Source organism: Podarcis vaucheri (genome assembly GCF_965113315.1).
Source record: "Podarcis vaucheri genome assembly, chromosome: 4".
In the NCBI taxonomy this organism is placed as follows: Eukaryota; Metazoa; Chordata; class Lepidosauria; order Squamata; family Lacertidae; genus Podarcis; species Podarcis vaucheri.
In genome coordinates this window covers 86,226,687-86,244,718 of record NC_138762.1, presented here as the reverse complement: position 1 = coordinate 86,244,718, position 18,032 = coordinate 86,226,687, and the positions used below count along the sequence as shown (strand labels likewise).

At 41.8% G+C, this 18,032-nt stretch overlaps 1 protein-coding gene across 4 annotated transcripts in view; it reads right to left on the bottom strand.

Moving 5' to 3' along the window:
- Positions 1-18,032, bottom strand: part of NALCN (sodium leak channel, non-selective) — a 187,514-nt gene that overhangs the window by 150,838 nt on the left and 18,644 nt on the right. For 2 of the 4 annotated variants that reach the window (XM_082218531.1, XM_082218533.1), the window contains exons 4-7: positions 9,431-9,487; positions 4,381-4,464; positions 3,017-3,156; positions 1,175-1,303 (exon numbers count right to left, since the gene is read on the bottom strand). In XM_082218531.1, the coding sequence (XP_082074657.1) occupies positions 1,175-1,303; positions 3,017-3,156; positions 4,381-4,464; positions 9,431-9,487 (410 nt within the window). The remainder of the gene's footprint in view (positions 1-1,174; positions 1,304-3,016; positions 3,157-4,380; positions 4,465-9,430; positions 9,488-18,032) is intronic. The other 2 variants (XM_082218532.1, XM_082218534.1) reach the window with 1 other exon arrangement.

The window sequence follows — 18,032 nt, the reverse complement described above, 5'->3', positions numbered from 1 at the left end:
ATGCAGCACTCATTGTTGGTTTGGTGTTGTTTTTTTAATAGAAAAAATAAATCTTGTTAGCAGCTGAACAGTTGGGTTCGACTCTTCTATCTTACTGACATAAAGATTCAGATTTTCACAGAGCCGATTTATGTTTGTTTTAAAATCAAAATGTTCTTGCTTTCAAGCTGGGGGAGGAACAGAGCACTTTCCCTTTTCCATATGTCCAGCAGTTGTTGCTGGTATGGCCTTATCTCAGCACAGTCACTTTTAGGTCACTGTGAATAGAGCCTGCACCCAAAAGGATACTTTGAACAAGAGAATATACTTGCCAAAAGCTGAAGTAAAGGCCGTTTGGCTATTGGCCAGGCCTCCACGCCCTTGTTTCTCAACAAACCTTACAGCAAGCTACAAGGGAAAGTGTTGATAAACTCCTACTCCAACCCACCCGGCTCCTCCTGCAAAACAAGGAGTCGCCAAACAAGTGTCATGGTGGGCAGGCTGTGTTTGGCTTCGCAGAGCAAGCTAATACTCTGTAACAAATACAACAAAATTTATAACTCAAAAAAATAAAAGAAAAGCAATACAGTGGGCTGCACAAATAAAACCACCAGCATTTCAAGCATGAAGATGTAATTACATTAACTGAACTGGGGAGAGGCTTGTATTGGTCTGTGTTCCCAGAGCAAAGATCACAGTGGTTGTGCTCTTCCCATGGTTTTGCTGCTGCTGCTGCACTACCCAGAGCTAAGCTATGGTTTGACTTAGTGTTATTGATTGATTGATTGATTGATTGATTGCCTTTCTATGATGCTTTTCATTCAAATGAATCCCAAAGCGGCTTACAAACAATAAATAGCAATAACATGTCTGGACCAGGGCTTGTGGTTTGTCTCACTGCTATCAAATCATGAGCTGTAACCAAGATTTAGTGAGCAAGGTTGTGTTCATTGTCCTGGGAACGAGGAGGTTGGCTCACTCATGCTAACTAAGCCATGGTTTGACTGAGTGTAGTGTGCAAATTGAGTCACAGGAACCCCAAATTCCAAGCCGGATCCTATTTTTAGCAGAATTTGTTTGCAGTTCAGTGTCTTGCTAGAGGAACTCTTTCCTTGCGATTTCTCTGTTTCTAGTTCAGCTTCAGACAGAAGGTCACTGATACGAAGTTTTTTAAAAAATAATCATTTAGACTTACCCTGGCTTTGTATCATTTGTTACACAATGATACGTGAAAGGTCCGAACATCTGAACACCCAAAATTCCATACAGAAGCAGAAAGAACAGAAGGAATATTGAAACACTCCAAATTTGTTCACCTGAGCGCCTAACAAAAAAGGAAAGTGATATGCATTACATGCAAGTAACCTGCACAAGTTCAATGCCAGTAGTGCAATATCCCATCCATATGTGGTAGATGAGTGGAGAATAGCTTTGTGGCACAGGGGATATCCATACTGTGGTTTAGCCCTTTCAAATGTATGGCTAGATTAAAGGAAGCAAGCAGTCTTAAAGGGAAGATAAACTGGGTTGGGAGGTGGTGGAATAATCTGAAAAATGGCAAGGAATGTCTTGGGAATTGCATAGAAAGGAGGGATGCATGTCCAATTTTTTAATAGCAAATAAGAGTGTCCGTGTAAGGAATTGCAGACCTCTTCCCTCACTGGTTTGTTACTTCTCTGTACCTTCTCTTTCTCCTCTCCATGCTTATCTAGGCTGAAAGCAGAACTCATCCAAGTCAAGGACAAGATGGCACACATACACACGTCCCAATAATATACAGTGGTGCCCCGCAAGACGAATGCCTCGCAAGACAAAAAACTCACTAGACGAAAGGGTTTTGCGGTTTTTGAGCTGCTTCGCAAGACGAATTTCCCTATGGGCTTGCTTTGCAAGATGAAAACGTCTTGCAAGTTTCTTTCCTTTTTCTTAACACCGTTAATACAGTTGCGACTTGACTTTGAGGAGCAACTCACAGAACGTGGTGTGGTAGCCTTTTTTGAGGTTTTTGAAGACTTTGGTGATTTTTGAAGCTTTTCCAAAACTTTTCCGACACCGTGCTTCACAAGACGAAAAATTCGCTAGACGAAAAAACTCGCGGAACGAATTAATTTCGTCTTGCGAGGCACCACTGTATATACCTGTAAGGACAACCCAATCTGTCTCCAATACTGATGACAGGGTATCATCAACCACAGCACCTAAGGATGCTAAAGGGGTGCAAGACAGGCCATAATGGCACTCATCACTTTATCGTCCAACACCTCATAACCACTACCCGCCCCTCAGCAGCTGCTCTGAGGTGGCTATCCCATTATCAAACGGTACAGCTGGCTCTGGCTGAAGAGAGGTTAGCAGTGAGTGCAGAGAGTGTTCAACATCCCTCCCCCAAGCACCTGTCTTTCAGGTAAAAACAGATCCCCTAACCCTCATCCAACATGTCTTGTGGAACTTCTACCTCATGTGTAGTTAGGCCTACAGCAACCCCAAATTTTCAGGGTTCTCTGATGAGTATACCCCATACAACGGTATGGTACAATTAAATCTTAAGTGGTGCCCCCCTCCGCTGTCTCCCGAGACAGATGGATGCCAAATTCAACCTCAAGCGTTCACCTGAAAATTGTGGTCTGTGAAGAGGTCAAAGGGAAAGAGCTTCAAATAGAAGCTTGGGCTAACTTCTAATACAGGCCATTCATTATCCCAACATTCATAGCAGCCCAGAACTGATGGGAGAAATTGGATTAAATAGTTATCAAACTTTATGAAATCTTTAAAAATGTTTAAAAAATTGGAAGACAGAAAGATGGGGCTGGAACTTCTGTTTTATATATGTAATTTTAATTGAATAGAGGGGCTGGAATTTCTTCAGCAATCCTGCGACATTTCCCCAAAAATTCTCAGTTTGTATTATATATCTTATAGAAATTAAGAAGCATATGATTGCATGTTTAAAATAATCCCAAACAACACAATGCCACTGCCTCCCCATCCATCCCAAGTATTAATATACCGTTGTGTCTAGATTTAGCAAACAACTTACTTTAAAATGTTGGTTATCCTGGTTCTTGGCAACTCAAAGCGGAAATAGATCCGGAATGCTCGAATCATAATAAGTGGCCGTGGGATCCTCAACATGCCCCAAGGTGACATTTGATCAACTATATCAGCTATTTCAAACACCTAGGAACAAAAGAACGTCTTTTTCCTTCTGATTTTTTTCCTGGGCATACTACTGTTTTTTGTGATGTTTTCTAAAGTTTGCATTGTTTTGCACAAATATTTCCAGGGCAATGTATTTTCAATGGCAATCTCCTTTCAGCACTTGTTCCCAGTTTAACACTGGTTTCTGAAACAAGACCCTTTCGGCAACTGATTTTATAATTCAAGTGACTCATCCCGGAACACCAAATGTCAATTATCTCATTCATTATCAAGGTGAAACTAAAAGGGAGGGAGGGTTGAAATAATCTACCAGGGGCAAAGAAAAAATGCATATTAAGCTGAAACACTCAAGCAGAGAACACAAGGCCTCTGGTGGGATTCCTATAGGACCTCTTCCAGACCAGGTCTGGGTTGGAGAGAGAGAATTGGGTGGAGAAAACAGGAAGTGTTCAGGCTTCCTATTCTAGCCATATCTAGTATGCAGCACTTCATACAAGCCAAGTAAGGGGAAGGATCTATTGAGCAGAAGCAGGAGAGATTGTGCCCTTAGAATATTTAATAATAATTTATAATTTATACCCTGCCCATCTGGCTGGGTTTCCCCCGCCAATTTAAAAATTGCAATCCATTGATTTATCAAAGTTTGTAATAAAGTATGTGACCACTCCTGATGTAAGCATTTGAGTACTGTATGAATTCTTTTCAATGATTTCCCCCCCTGTGGTGGCTCCCTGGTTGTGGAATGTTCTCCCCAGGGAGACTCACCAGGTGCCATCACTACATGTCTTTAGGCACCAGGCAAAAACATTCCTCTTTACCCAGGCCTATGGCTGTCGACAAGGCACCTCTGATATGCTGGAGAGGTTTTTTCAAGGGACATGGATAGCTGCAGTAGGTAAAAGGAAAGGAAGTCTCCCTTCTGTGAGTGTCTTTCTATTAACTTGCTTTAGGATGCAAGCTATTATTTTCATTTTGTACTCAGCTGATTATTATGGCGGTAACCATGGGGTCTGGCATGGAAAGCACTGCTTTGCTGCAGAAAGACCACTGCCCCAAACACTGGACCTGAAGATAATCTTCCTGTTTGGTCTAGGGGACCAACTCTACTGCAGAAGTCTTGGTTGTTACCAGAAGAAGTGTGGCCCTCAAGAGTGTTCTTATTTTTTCACTTAAGCTGAGGTGAGGGCTTGGCCAGAGATAAAGGCTGTATTTCTGCACTTATTGTAATGCAACATAATTTACCTGTAAAACTAATGACACCCAAAGACAAAATACCATGAATCCATCAAACACACACCAGCGGTCCTTCACATAGGAAGTATCCCCCTAAGAAGAAGAAAAATGTAAATGGAATTATACGAGTTGTGTTAGTTCATGTTTTTAAATTATTTCTGTTATTTCACGTTTTTTAAAACAGAATATTTCTAACACAGTGAAGCAAAAGCAACATCCTAGCATCTGAAATTCTATGTCAATAGTTGCTGATTCTATCCAATAGAGAAAGCTGCAAGATTAGCAGCCTTTGAAGGATCTCCTTTCGGTCTTCTCACAAAGAACAGCTTCACAAAGCGCACTCCATTTATAGCATAAATGGGGTTTTTTTGTCTGACAGGTGTTCAAAACAACCTGTAGTCATTTATCACAGGTGTCAATGGTCAGTATTTATAAGTTGCGCCTCCTGCTTCTTGTACCGAACAGAATTGGTTTGCAACCAGTGCATTTGGAATAAGAGGAATGCTTTGGGTAAAGCAAAATGAAGAGAAATAAGGCAGGCTTCATCTTGCTTTTCCCTGATGCTTTCTATAGCCACCTGCAGTTCACCTGACAAAATGTTTTTCAGGCACAGCTCTAGCTATGAGCATAACTGAATTTGCTCATTATAGTGCTCCGTTAACCACCCTGTCCCCCAATTCTCATCTCCTGGTAGCTTTTCTCCTTTGTTGGGCATAAAACTACATACACTTCAGAAAATGGGTGCAGTTGCATCCTCATCGAGTTGCCTTTTCTGTTGATCAAGAAAAGACTGATCATCTGCAAGTACTGGAAATAGTTGCTATGGGAGCCTTTTTCCTCAAGGGTATCTTTCTAAAGTCAACACCCAGGACATCAGATCTGGTTGCCTTGCCATACAACAGAGGCCAAAGCAACTTGCTTTATGGGCATTGTGAAAATTACAGGATTAAGCAGAGGTCTTTAAAGACATTTATAATACGGTGCAATAGCAAATCCCTTCAGCCAATAGGATAACGGGGGCAAAGAGGGAAGAGGAGAGAAAGTAAAACATTTTTAAACACACAAACCATGAGATAACATACCACGGCCCAGTTTGCACATAACACAAAGCCTAATTATGGCTTAGTGTAAACGTGCAAGTTTGCAGAGCCAGTGTGGTGTAGTGGTTAAGAGCGGTAGTCACGTAATCTGGGTAACCGGGTTCGCGTCTCCGCTCCTCCACATGCAGCTGCTGGGTGACCTTGGGCCAGTCACACTTCTTTGAAGTCTCTCAGCCCCACTCACCTCACAGAGTGTTTGTTGTGGGGGAGGAAGGGAAAGGAGATTGTTAGCCGCTTTGAGACTCCTGAAGGGGAGTGAAAGGCGGGATATCAAATCCAAACTCTTCTTCTTCTTCTTCAGAGGTATCACAGCTCTTTTGCTCCTACCCTGGTTCTGCTGTTGTTGCTTCGCTGCGTGTCATCCAAACCAGGGCTTGTGGTTTGCCTTGCTCCAGTCAGTAGAGCTCACAACGTGACCGGTGCAGGAGCAAAGCAGCCACAATCCCACCTCCCCAAACCTGCACATTTACACTAAGCTATGCTTTGGCTTAGCAAACAGAGTCTATGCCTGCTGGATACATAATGCTAGCAATGGCCTAACCATGGATAGGAAGTTGGGAGAATGCTCCAGGCTCATAGGTTCACTTCCTCTCATGTGTAGAAATTCCCTGGCTAGAATGGGTTTTCAAATAGATAGATAGATAGATAGATAGATAGATAGATAGATAGATACTATGGCAGAGGTTTAGGTCTGCACCAGTGCAGTGCCTAGACTTTAACCAGGGTGTGCAAACCAGCTTCATTCTATCCCTATCTTCAAATATTCAATTAACAGTTCAACATGATGAGAATTAGCCATAGCTAGCCCCATCACAAATGTAAGAGCACCATAGTTAACACTGAATGAGTAAGATTCAGGAATTCACAAAGATGAAGGGAGGGGAGGGGAGAACAGATCTATGGCATGTTATTGATCACTTAACCATGGTTTACATATGCTCTTGGGCTATTTCAATTTTTTAAAAGAAACAATATATTACTGCAACAATGGTGGTGGTAAGACACATAGCCCAGAGGTTTATGACTGAATTTGAGACTTCTTTTTTAAAAAAGAGTATGTTTCTAGTCATAATGACTGCAAGCAAAAATAAGAAAATGTGACAAACATGGCTCACTATTTTAAAATAATTCAGAAGTCAGTTAAACAAACAAACAAACAAACAAACAAAGCACAAAGAACATAATTATATATTCACATGTTACAGTCAATATTATTTCATTTTGGCACCATAACCTGGTCTTGAACCCTGGAAATCAACAGGAACTAGAATCTTGGGTCATCACAGCTGCATTGTAACTGCATTGGAAAGAGGTATGCCTTCATATTTGATTCTATCCTAAAAGTGAAATACTGTGCACCATAACCTTTTTTTTTTTTTTGGCAGTATGTGAATTTTTGAGCAAACATTCCCACTGTTCAACCATTTATAAGCTAAGGTCCCAATTAACAAAGGGTCTAACCCAACCCTAACTCCTGGGTCCCTGGAATGAAATTGCCTTCCTTTTCACATGGGTGCCTGGTTTCTGTACCTCCTTCACAGTCCTGGAAAGGACTAATCTATCCTCCTCCCATGCAGAATTTAGAAGCTACAATACTGTGTGTGCTTCTAAACCCAAGGACCAACCACACAGAAATGATTAACTTACCTACAAGCAGCAATTGAGCAGACTTAACATAAAATGCAGAGTGCTACTCATTTGCACAATGCACTTTCCTGCTTATGAAAACATTCAAATAATTCCTATGTCTACAAAAAGGTACGATCTGAATTGGTTTTCAGGTTCACACTGGAGACTGTGTAAGTGGCAGCACAGAAGTACAACTCATCTGTTCGATACGACCTGATGTCACAGTTTGTGGAAAATGTTAATGATGCATAAATAAGATACACAAATTAGCAATGCCCTTCTGGCTCATTATGAGTTGTCACAGCAGCCTTTAGTTATGAGCAAATGGCTATAGCAAATTGTGTGTGGGTTTGTACTAGTCTGAAAGGGAGGGGAATTATTCTGTACAAAGATAGGTCCACATAGTTTTGGAAAGTCACAAAATAAAATAAAACCACCTCTTATTTCACAAATATGTGGTTAACTTTTCAAGAAAGCTTCCTAAATTCAAGCATAGTATAAGTTCTCTGTGTTACACTGCCTGGCAAATTTAAGGTGCCTTTAGCAGATTCTTCATAGCGTTCAGCAACTAGCATCCTATTTTCTTACAATGCGCAGGGCCGCTGGGGGAGCAGAAGTCTTAACAGCTGAGCTAAATCATTTGATGGTACCAGTTTAATGAAGACTGATGGCTCCTTCTCTCTTGATTGCCTGAATTCTTTAGATATGTCATTTCTGCCCTGAAGCAACAAACTATATCCAAAATAAAAAAAGGTTCTGTCTGTGCAAGAGGACACCCCACTGTTTTTTACTGTGTGTGAAGCGTCCCATCTGATTTGTAAATGTTTTACACAAGAGCTCTGACCTTCACAGAATTGGAGCCCATGAATAATAATGGAACAGTGTTAGAAATTCACGCAAGGTGGAGCAGCACAATGCAGGAATCCTCATATAACATTTGCTGAGGGATTTTTCAAGTCTCCATCCTCTTCTGGCATTACTTATTATTATTTTCCTTCTAATTATGGAACTGGAACATGGAAGGATCATTAGCAGAGATAATGAAGGCCATGCAATGAAGGCAAAACCTGAACTGTGCACTGTTTGCTTATATGCAGTTCACTATGTAGACATGCAATCTAGTATCTGAGGCAAGATTCAGCTTTAGATGACTCTGCTGTCAACTTTATATTTTTTCTTAAAAGACTGCTTCTGGCTTGCATGACTTCAGTGTGTGAAGCTCAGAAAAGGGGTTAAGAACAGAGGGGCTGCAGTGAATTTTCTTTAACTTCCTTTAAATCTCCTCCATTGCCTTCTTCTGCTTGATGTTCCCTTGAATATATTGGTCAACAGCCCTCGGGTTCCATGCTCCTTTTCCTCCTCTTTGTGGACAGTGGCAGAGGGAGGGGGCAGGAAGGGCAGCAATCCCCCAAACAAGGAGCTTGTCCCTCACTTGTCCCACCATTGTTAGGCTCCTGTCTTTAGCATATATCGTTATTTTTCTTTCAGAGATCTTAACATGTGGGACACAACTTGCCCACCTAGAAATACTCTGTGTGCCCCGCAGAATATATTTTTCTGGTGTTGCCACTGCTCCCATTCAGTGCCTGCCTGCCTGCCCCACAGTTTCAATACTTCTCTTCTTTTTAATAAAGCATAATCTGTACTTCTTTCATGCAGTTGTGGCCCATTTGGTGCCAAGCACTCACTGCCATGGTCAGAACTACCTATGCATTGAACCACCCACATCAAATTGCAAAGCAGTCAAAAGCCTGAATCATGGAAGCAAAGTGAATTATGCCAAGCTCAGCAAATGGCCTCAACTTCCAAAATGGATCCTGATTTTGGTGGTCTGTGGATTTGTGTGCAGAACAGACACAGCCTCTATGGTTAATTTTTCAAAAATTAACCACAATTTCCGCACAATAAACTGGGATAGTAACTGCTGATATCTTTGTGAAACAGCTCCTTGCTCAATCTCTCATACTCACAGATAGAGCAATACTCACAAGCTTACATTCCTAAACAATTAAGAATTCAAATGCATTGGAATGCTTTTGAAAAATTATCATGGAATATGCATTTCATGTCCTTCATAGGAGGCCAGGTGCTGGATTTTAGTACCCATGAGAAAGAAATCAAAACTGTATATCCTCGATGAGGGGATGAGGTGAGGGGTTAAAAAGGACTAATGTTTATGGCATGGAACTGTGCAATAACATACAATCTGTTTTAGCCCCCGTAAGCTTTTGTTATAAAACTCCCCTTTGGCTTTGATAGACAAGCATATTCTAGTTTTAACTCTCATAAGGGAAAATATCCCCAAGTAAGGTGAACTTGTTCCATCTTACCTTGAACATCTGAAATGGCTGTGGTGTGGTTAACCTCCAACCTTTTCCCAACTCCATCTACAGAAAAAAGGAGATTACCTCCATTCATGAGCTTTGCACATTAGCAGCGTTATCTGTCAATGTACCAACGCAAGAGAGAGAGAGAGAGAGAGTCTCATGCCATGATATATGTGGTCTGCAGGTGCTAAACCTCACTTCAGCTTTATAAACACATTGCAAAGTGAAAGTGGGTGACATTTGCAAGCCAAGAAGAAACATCTCTCCCCCATTTTCTTATAGCACATTCAAGCTTTTTTCCTTCTGTTGCGTCCAAGTACCCTCATATATCCCAAACCGGGCCTGTGCCCTTTGATGTTATGTTGTGCTACCTCTGGCCCACGGTTATCTGAGTTAGCCGTCAGGGCCAAGCCCCCCAGTCCTTCTCCATTGTTGCTGTTTAGCTCTCCTCATCTGGTCCCTTGACCACAGGCTTATGGTGCCAGTGCTAGGAAGTTGCCGCCATTGTGATTATCCCACAGTGCCCCAGAGAACCCAATTTAGCAGGGTTCAAAGTCAAGGAGAGCCTAGGGGCACACAGCTGCTTTCCCTTTTGGATGGTGCTAGTAGTTGCCAGCCTTACTCTTGCCCTCCGTGCAATTCTAGCCATGTGGAGAGGAATGCGGAGAAATGGCTTCTGAGATCATGGGCCAGGGCACATTATGTCACTTCTGGAGAAGGTTCCATAGCTCAAAGGGTAGGCCCTGACCATGAATTGTCCAGACAAAAGGAGGTTACACCTAACATAAGCCTTAGGTGTAAGAAGCCTTCTAAACAACTTGGAACCAATCTACTTGAACGAATAGCTTTCTCTATACGCTCCTGGCAATGTTTTTAGCTCTGCTGGAGAAGCCCTGCTAACTGTCCCTTTGTAGCATCTGTCATAAGAAATGGGGCATTCAGTAAAGCAGCACATATTCTGGGGAACTCATTGCCTTTGGGTATTAGGGAGGTGCCCCCCAATCTAGTTTAAGATGCCTAATCATTTACATGAGCGTACCCTGCCATGTGACCCAGTTTTATGTTCATCTGATCAGGGTTTTTTATGTTTTCACTTTTGATTTTATATATACTGCTCTGAGATTATTTCCCCCCTTCATTTAGCGGCATAGATATTTATGGGTAAATAAAATTTTGAAAAATCAATAAAGCCACAATGAAATGGCAATATATAAAAATGTGTCCCACTCAGTACATGCTACTAAACAGCATTGGTATAAATGCAATTTTTCACTGGTCTTTAAAAAGTTAATTGCCTAATGGCATACATACAAGAATTCCCCATTCAAATCCTGCGTGATTTGCAGTTCTGAGTCATAGGCTCAGTTCAGAAGTAACAGCAAACTATGGTTTGCCACTGGAAGAACAATCAACAGCAAACGTTGGGCTCACACATTCCACCCATCGCTTTCATCCTCCTTCAAACACAAGGAAGGGAGAATTTGCATATGTTTATTAAGTTCAGATTTCATTTTAAAACTAGGTTTTTAAAAACAAAATCAAGAACAAGAACCCATTAATATAACTAAAACCTTTAAAATACCCAATTTTAATTTATTCACCTTGGTATAGATGCAACATATACAAATGCAATAATATACTAATGTGATGAAATGCAAGCAGAAAGTTCAGATTTTTAACTTTTGAGCCAGGCATTCTTTTTAATTCAGACACACTGATGACTGCTTCAAGCCAACTGCCAAAAGTACTCACATCTGTAACCTGGGTGCTGTGTAAGAGTTTGGAAATGTTTGGAGAATCACAGAAGGGACTGTGTGGCTGAATTCAGATCATCTCCCAAAGCATGGATCAGGCAGGTGCCTTTGCTGTAGTGTTTCTGGCATCTGTTAAAAAACTTTTGTGTGTAACCAAGACACATACAGTTCCAATTTTATTTTATAATGTGCAGTGGCGTAGCGTGGGGGGTGCAGGGGGGCCCGGCCGCACCGGGCGCAACATCTGGGGATTAGGGTTAGGGGGCGCAAATCCACGGATTAGGGGGTGCAAATCCACGGGTTAGGGGGCACAAATTACTTGCCTTGCCCCGGGTGCTGACAACCCACGCTACACCACTGATAATGTGTATTTTTAAACCACTGGTTTTATCTTGAGAAATTATAGGTTACCTTTTTTATCATCTGCTTTTACCTGTAATTTTAGTGTATATTTTATGTAAACCACCATGACTGTTTGATGATTAAGCAGTATGTAAATTCCGTTAAATATATAAATCAATTAGGAACAAACACCTTCTGTTCTTCCTTTTTGCATTTGAAGCTTCAATTTCAAGCTGGTGGGCAAACCAGTGTTTGCTATTTCATCCAAATGCAAACAACTGGTTCTCAAATCAAGAATGCCTGCCTAATATGTTAAAATCTCAATTTCCCATTTCTACTGCACAATGTGGCCAATTATCATTTCATCTAAAACTTCCATGTTCTGATATAAAAGGGGGAGGGGTACTATATGGCTTCTGAGATCAAACATTATAAAAATATGATATATTAGGCTGTGTATTTTTGCAGCAAATTAGGAATATTGAAATAGATGACCAACACAGACATCCCTCCCACCCAACATCTCATCTCATGTAGAAAGTTCTGGGCTTTCAGCTCAAAATATAACTCATTAAACTTTGTACTGGATTGTGTCCCTTGTCTTCAAATAAGAGATCTTGCTTAGTGTCCTTTCCTGTGCACAAAGTGTCTAACAAAAATGTGCAAGGCTAAGTGCTTTAGGGCTGCATAGCCAGAGATCATGTGTCACGTCTTCTAGATGGTCAGCCTGGCAGCAGAGGCCACCTTATTATTGATCTTTGTAAGCCACTCTCAGAGGCCCCCCCTCCAGCTGTGGAGTAGGAGAAAAGCACTTTAAAAAAAATCATATGAAGTTGCAGAAATAACACAATACTTCTGAAGGGGGGGGAACCCATTGTCTTTAAAGGATGTATCCATGAGTCCAAGCAAGCAAGCTTTCAGAAGAAGCACTGCCGCATACATGCCAGAGGATGATACCTCGTTTACTAATGTACCTCCCAATGATGAATTTTAAGTATCTGAATTCAAAATTATGGACTGAATCACAGGAGCCAACTCCTAGGGGCCGAGGTCCCTTTGGCTCCCTCAATAAAATATTTGAAGGAACTGCCCACCCCCCAAGTTGATGGGTACAGTGGTGCCTCGCAAGACGAAATTAATTCGTTCTGCAAGTTTTTTCTTCTTGCGAGTTTTTTGTCTTGCGAAGCACGGTTTCCCATAGGAATGCATTGAAAATCAATCAATGTGTTCCTATGGAGACCGTCCGGGGACAGAGGGGAAGCGCCGCGCGCCTTCCCCTCTGTCCCTGGACCTGTTTAAAGCAAGGGGTGGCGGGGAGAAGATTGCTTCTCCCCGTTGCCTGCCCCGCAATCTCCGGGGACAGAGGGGAAGGCGTGCGCGCCTTCCCCTCTGTCCCCGGACCTGTTTTAAAGCAAGGGAAGGGGCAGCGGGGAGAATCGCTTCTCCCCGTTGCCGCCCCTTGGTTCAAAAAGGGTCCGGGGAGAGAGGGGAAGGCACACACGCCTTCCCCTCTGTCCCCTCTTTTGAAGCAAGGGGCGGAGGGGAGAAGATCGCTTCTCCCCGTTGCAGCCCCTTGGTTCAAAAGGGGTCCGGGGAGAGAGGGGAAGGCGCGCGCGCCTTCCCCTCTGTCCCCGGAGATTGCGGGGCTGGCAACGGGGAGAAGCGATCTTCTCCCCGCCACCCCTTGCTTCAAAAGAGGTCCGGGGACAGTGGGGAAGACGCGCTGCGCTTCCCCGCTATCCCCGGAGCTTGTGGGGCAAGCTTCGTTTTGCGAAGCAAGCCCATAGGGAAATGCGTCTTGCGAAGCGGCTAAGAAAACGAAAAACTCCTTCGTCTAGCGAGTTTTTCGTCTTCCGAGGCGTTCGTCTTGCGGGGCACCACTGTACTGCCATTCAAATGGCGTGTGAGCACCATGTCATGTAGTGATCGATTATGTGGGGTGGGGTCTACCTGCCCCCACAGTATTTTATTCAAGTTGGCACCCCTGAACTGAACAGAAATCAACTGCCTACTGAACTGATAACACCTTTTAAAATACAAGCGGTAGCACACAAGCTTAATAGTCACTGAGTATAATAAGAATAATGGCTGCACAATGTTAATTGCAAGCGGGGGAAAAGAAATTAAATCAGATTGTTGTGCGATGCTAAGATCAAGGCTCCTGCCTCTGGAATGGCCAGCAACACTTGAATGCCACAACTGGATACCGGCCAAACACAGATAAGCAGTTAAAAAGTTTTACGGATGAGTGAATTAATGATCTATGCGCAATGTACTTTCCTAAGGACCCATATGTGATCAGTTATCATGTTGTTGGTGCAAAACTCATGCTAACTCATGATGAGATCTTTTAAACAGCCAAGGACCATCATGGTAATTAACGCCATTCGTAGCTATCATGGTGGATGGTATTTCCATGGCCCAAGATGCTTGCATGCCGCTTAGTATGAGAACAGCACAGTAAATGAAATCAGTCAGGTTTCAGGTGGAACTCCTGATTGTGAGCTCTATGAGAGTTCTGCTGGGTATGTTCTTCTCATTCCTTGTCAGTAAACATGCAGCAACACTCATCTTGCACCCTAACACTGTGATGTCCCATGCTTCCTTTAGGTAAAGACAGGAAGTCAAGGCAGGGAAATACAGATCACTGCAATATAAGAAAAGAATGGATGAGAGAATCTGACACAGGGGTACTAGCGGCGGAATCCTAACTCCTGCAGCTTATAATTCAGCTCACAATTATAACGGGAATTGTATCACAAGAGCTACAATAGTGGCCAAAATTGTGGAAACCTTGTGGAGAAAGTGTACTATATTTCCAAGGTTTGATGACTCATAACACCACTTCTTTTGGAGTAATACCACAAAATTATACATCAATGGAAAGATAATTTAATGAAGAATATAATGCAACAAGGTTTGTTCAGTTACCTGTATTCTATCAAATGTTATAGCCAAATAAACAGAAAAAGGAGTGTTTAGAGAGACAATCAAGTGTCATCTTGTTTTGGCAGTGATGGCTCACCACTTTTTTTTTTGGAGTAATACCATAAAATAGTATATCAATGGAACTTTTGACAGAATACAGATAATTGAACAAACCTTGTTGCATTACATTCTTCATTACCGTACTTTTCCATCTATAAGACGCCCCCATGTATAAGACACTCAAATGTAGGAAAATGGGGGAGTTGTTGAGCTTTTTTTGGGGGGAATGCCAAAATGAATATCACTCACCCAACTGGCAAATGCTAACAATCACAAGCGGGGCAAGCCAAACTGCTGAAGTAAAAAACCCTCATCCAATACACAGAAAAGTACAGTAAATTATCTTTCCCTTGATATATAATTTTATGTATTACTCCAAAAAAAGTGTTATGAGGCATCAAACCTTGGAAATAAACTTTCTCCAAAAGGTTTCCACAACTCTGACCACTAGTGTAGCATCTTCTATAACTGCAGTGTATAGTTTCTTATTTCCTCCCTCCCCTCGTATGTGCGAGTGTGTATATCTGTCTTTTGGCTCAAAAGCAGATTGCAAGGTCCTAAAAACAAAGGAAGAGAATCAAAACTAAAATAATGTCAAGTACCAAAACCCTAACTCAGTCCCTAAAAAAACTGGAAGAAGGCTCAATGTAGACGATATCATAGTTCAGTCGCAACATTTATGTTAAGTTCCCAGAAGAAGAAAATAATATAGATGATTACCCAACCAATGCCTGCCATCTGAAAACAGCTGGCCTTTGCTACAAAGCACTTGTCAGTCTTCTCTATTGACTTTTAGCCAAATTCACCTGGGAGTAATTTGTTCCCAGCTTGCCTTTGGCCCTAGCTGCTCACAAATCATGAAAGGTTTGTTGACAGGCTGGTCAACAGCTCATGCTGGGAGCTACTAAACTGAGATTCATCTCCACTATCAATACTCTTGTGTGTTCTTAATTTGCACCTGTATTTTTCTTTCCTCTGCCTTCCTTCTGCTAGTCTATAAACCTGTTTCTTTAAGCAAGGGATTGAGAACCTGTGCCCACCCAGACATTGTTGGACTACAACTCCCATCATCTGGCAGGGACTGGTGAAAGCCACAGAATTTCCATCACTTAATATGTAATTTGTCCTGAATTCCTTTCTGGTCCATTGCTTGCATGCCTGCTGTGGTTCCCCAGGCCTCCTCTTTACATCCTGGTCCCAGACCTTCATACTAATACCACTCAAAATATAGTAATTTGCCTGAAAAAACAATACCCTGACAGTAATTGGAAACACTCTTAAGCAGCTCCCAAGAAGGCATTTTCTAAAATGGGATGGTGAACTGCATAAAAACACAAAACTATATTTAACCATCTCCAGAGATGTGTTATTCCAACACAATATAATATGAAACATATGTCAGTGTATGCAATATAATACAAGACACACACACACTAAACCTGGCTACTATTTTTTTTAAAAAAAAACTAAAGTAAAATATATTAAAAGCACATTTTAAAGGCCTGTTGGTACAAAGGATTAGGAAGCAAAAGTATTTTATTCTCTAAATAAAATCAATTAGCAAATAAAATAATAATAATTCCCAAAGTTCATAAAAGGAACAATATGAGCCAAATAAGAGGCACACAGAATTCAATAATTCAAATGTATTTTATTTTTCTGTGGAGTACACCCAGAACTTGCAAATGGCCCCACTGTGCAAAATCCGGTAATTTTACACCTACGAGCGCAAAGTCTTGCCAATATAACTCCAGTAATCAGCAAGAACATTCTAGTGTATCAGGCACCACAGAGATGTAGGATTAGCAAAATGGGAGAAGACAAAAGGAAGGGAAGAAGGGGGTTAGCTGAAGCAATTAAGAAAGGGATACGGGGGCTGGAAGTTAAGAACCGAAGGGTAAGCATGTAATTTGGCTAAGGTTATCAATCATATTTGCTATGAAAGGCATCACAGTAAGAGACTGTCAATCACTTCCATGGTGAAAGACACGAGAGGCTCTGAAATTACCATTCAAGCATTTGACAGGAATAACAGAAAATCCCCCTGCAGCTGAATACAAAGGTCCAAAAATTCAAGTTAGAACATTAAGGGAGAAACCTCTGCTGAAAACTAATTAAAAAATTCTGCTTGGAATTTTGAACTGTTTTGTGGCCTTCTTTCCACTAGAGACTAAATGAAGTTTGCTTAGCACAAATACAGGAATAAATTTGGTGGAATATATATATGTATACCTTGCCCTGTGTTAAGCAGATGCTAAGAAAAGAGTATTCTATAATTTTACTGTGTGGAGAAGAATGAGTCACACCTGAGCTGCATCTACTGATACCAAGTTTGCCTGCACAGTAAATGAGTGAATCGATATACAAAGGTCAATTAGTTACTCTTGAAGGCTATTATTCTCCTCTCCCATTTTCGTGTCCCAATCAAACAAAAGATTAAAAAAAACCTTCTTCCCCACCCCTTGTTTGCATATTTTATTTTCATAGTAGGGATATCAGCAACACTGCGTGCACCCAAAGTTGGGTTATATAATTCTACATCATTCCTCTACTTGCCTCAAGCCTTCAGCAAACTGCAAACTAAACGGCCTTTACTCCCTGCCCAAGCTTCCTCTGTACACAAAATGCTTAACAATTGTGTTTTTCCCTGACCATGGTAAGCATTACTTACTTACTCCTAACTCATAGGGAAGGACTGGCTGAAAGAAAAACTATGGCTTTGCAGTGGATTCACAAACCATGGTTTGCATTAAACATGGTTACGTGTTACAACTATATTGAGCAAACCATGGTTACGTCTTATCCCTGCCTCTTCAGCCATTCTGCCTAAAGATGGCAATAGGGTCTCATTACATCTTCTTATTAGCAACTCCTGAGAACCAGGACTCAGTTGGCTAAGCCAAGACCCAAACAGAGAAGAAAGGGGATATTTTGCCCAGGCCCAGTGGTTCAACCTAAGCTGAAAGCTCATTAACATGGGAACAAAATGGAGGCTACACTGTAAACAGCAGGTCTTGCTTGGATATTTATGTAAATTGATTTCCCTGTGCCAACGTGGGATAATGTCCCTATCTCCTGGCTTTCTGGAGAAGCATGCTTGGTTTGCACATCACATGATAAACCAAACAGGTTGGTCACAAAGAATGGCAGGCTGATCCCCCAAACTAACCTGGAAACCTTTTCCAGATAGGAAGTCCTGAGGGTCTGGATGAAGAGTTCCTTACACCCCAGTAACTAGCACATATGAAGGGGCCACAAGCTCCCCACCCCTCTTTTGTAATGTATTTTCCAATGCTGCAAACAATCCTATATTTAATAGCACCTCCGGGACTGGCAAGCATGGTCTGAGTAATCTGCATTTTTGCTAAACTATACCTTCTCCCCCCCTTTTTTTAGTATTTATACCCTCCCCCAATCAGGAAGAAGCAACGGAATAATCTGAGCACGGCAGGTGAACCAACTTGTAAGGAAGTGGGCGGGAAGGTATGCTCTTATTTCTAAAGGAATTCACATTTAGCAGA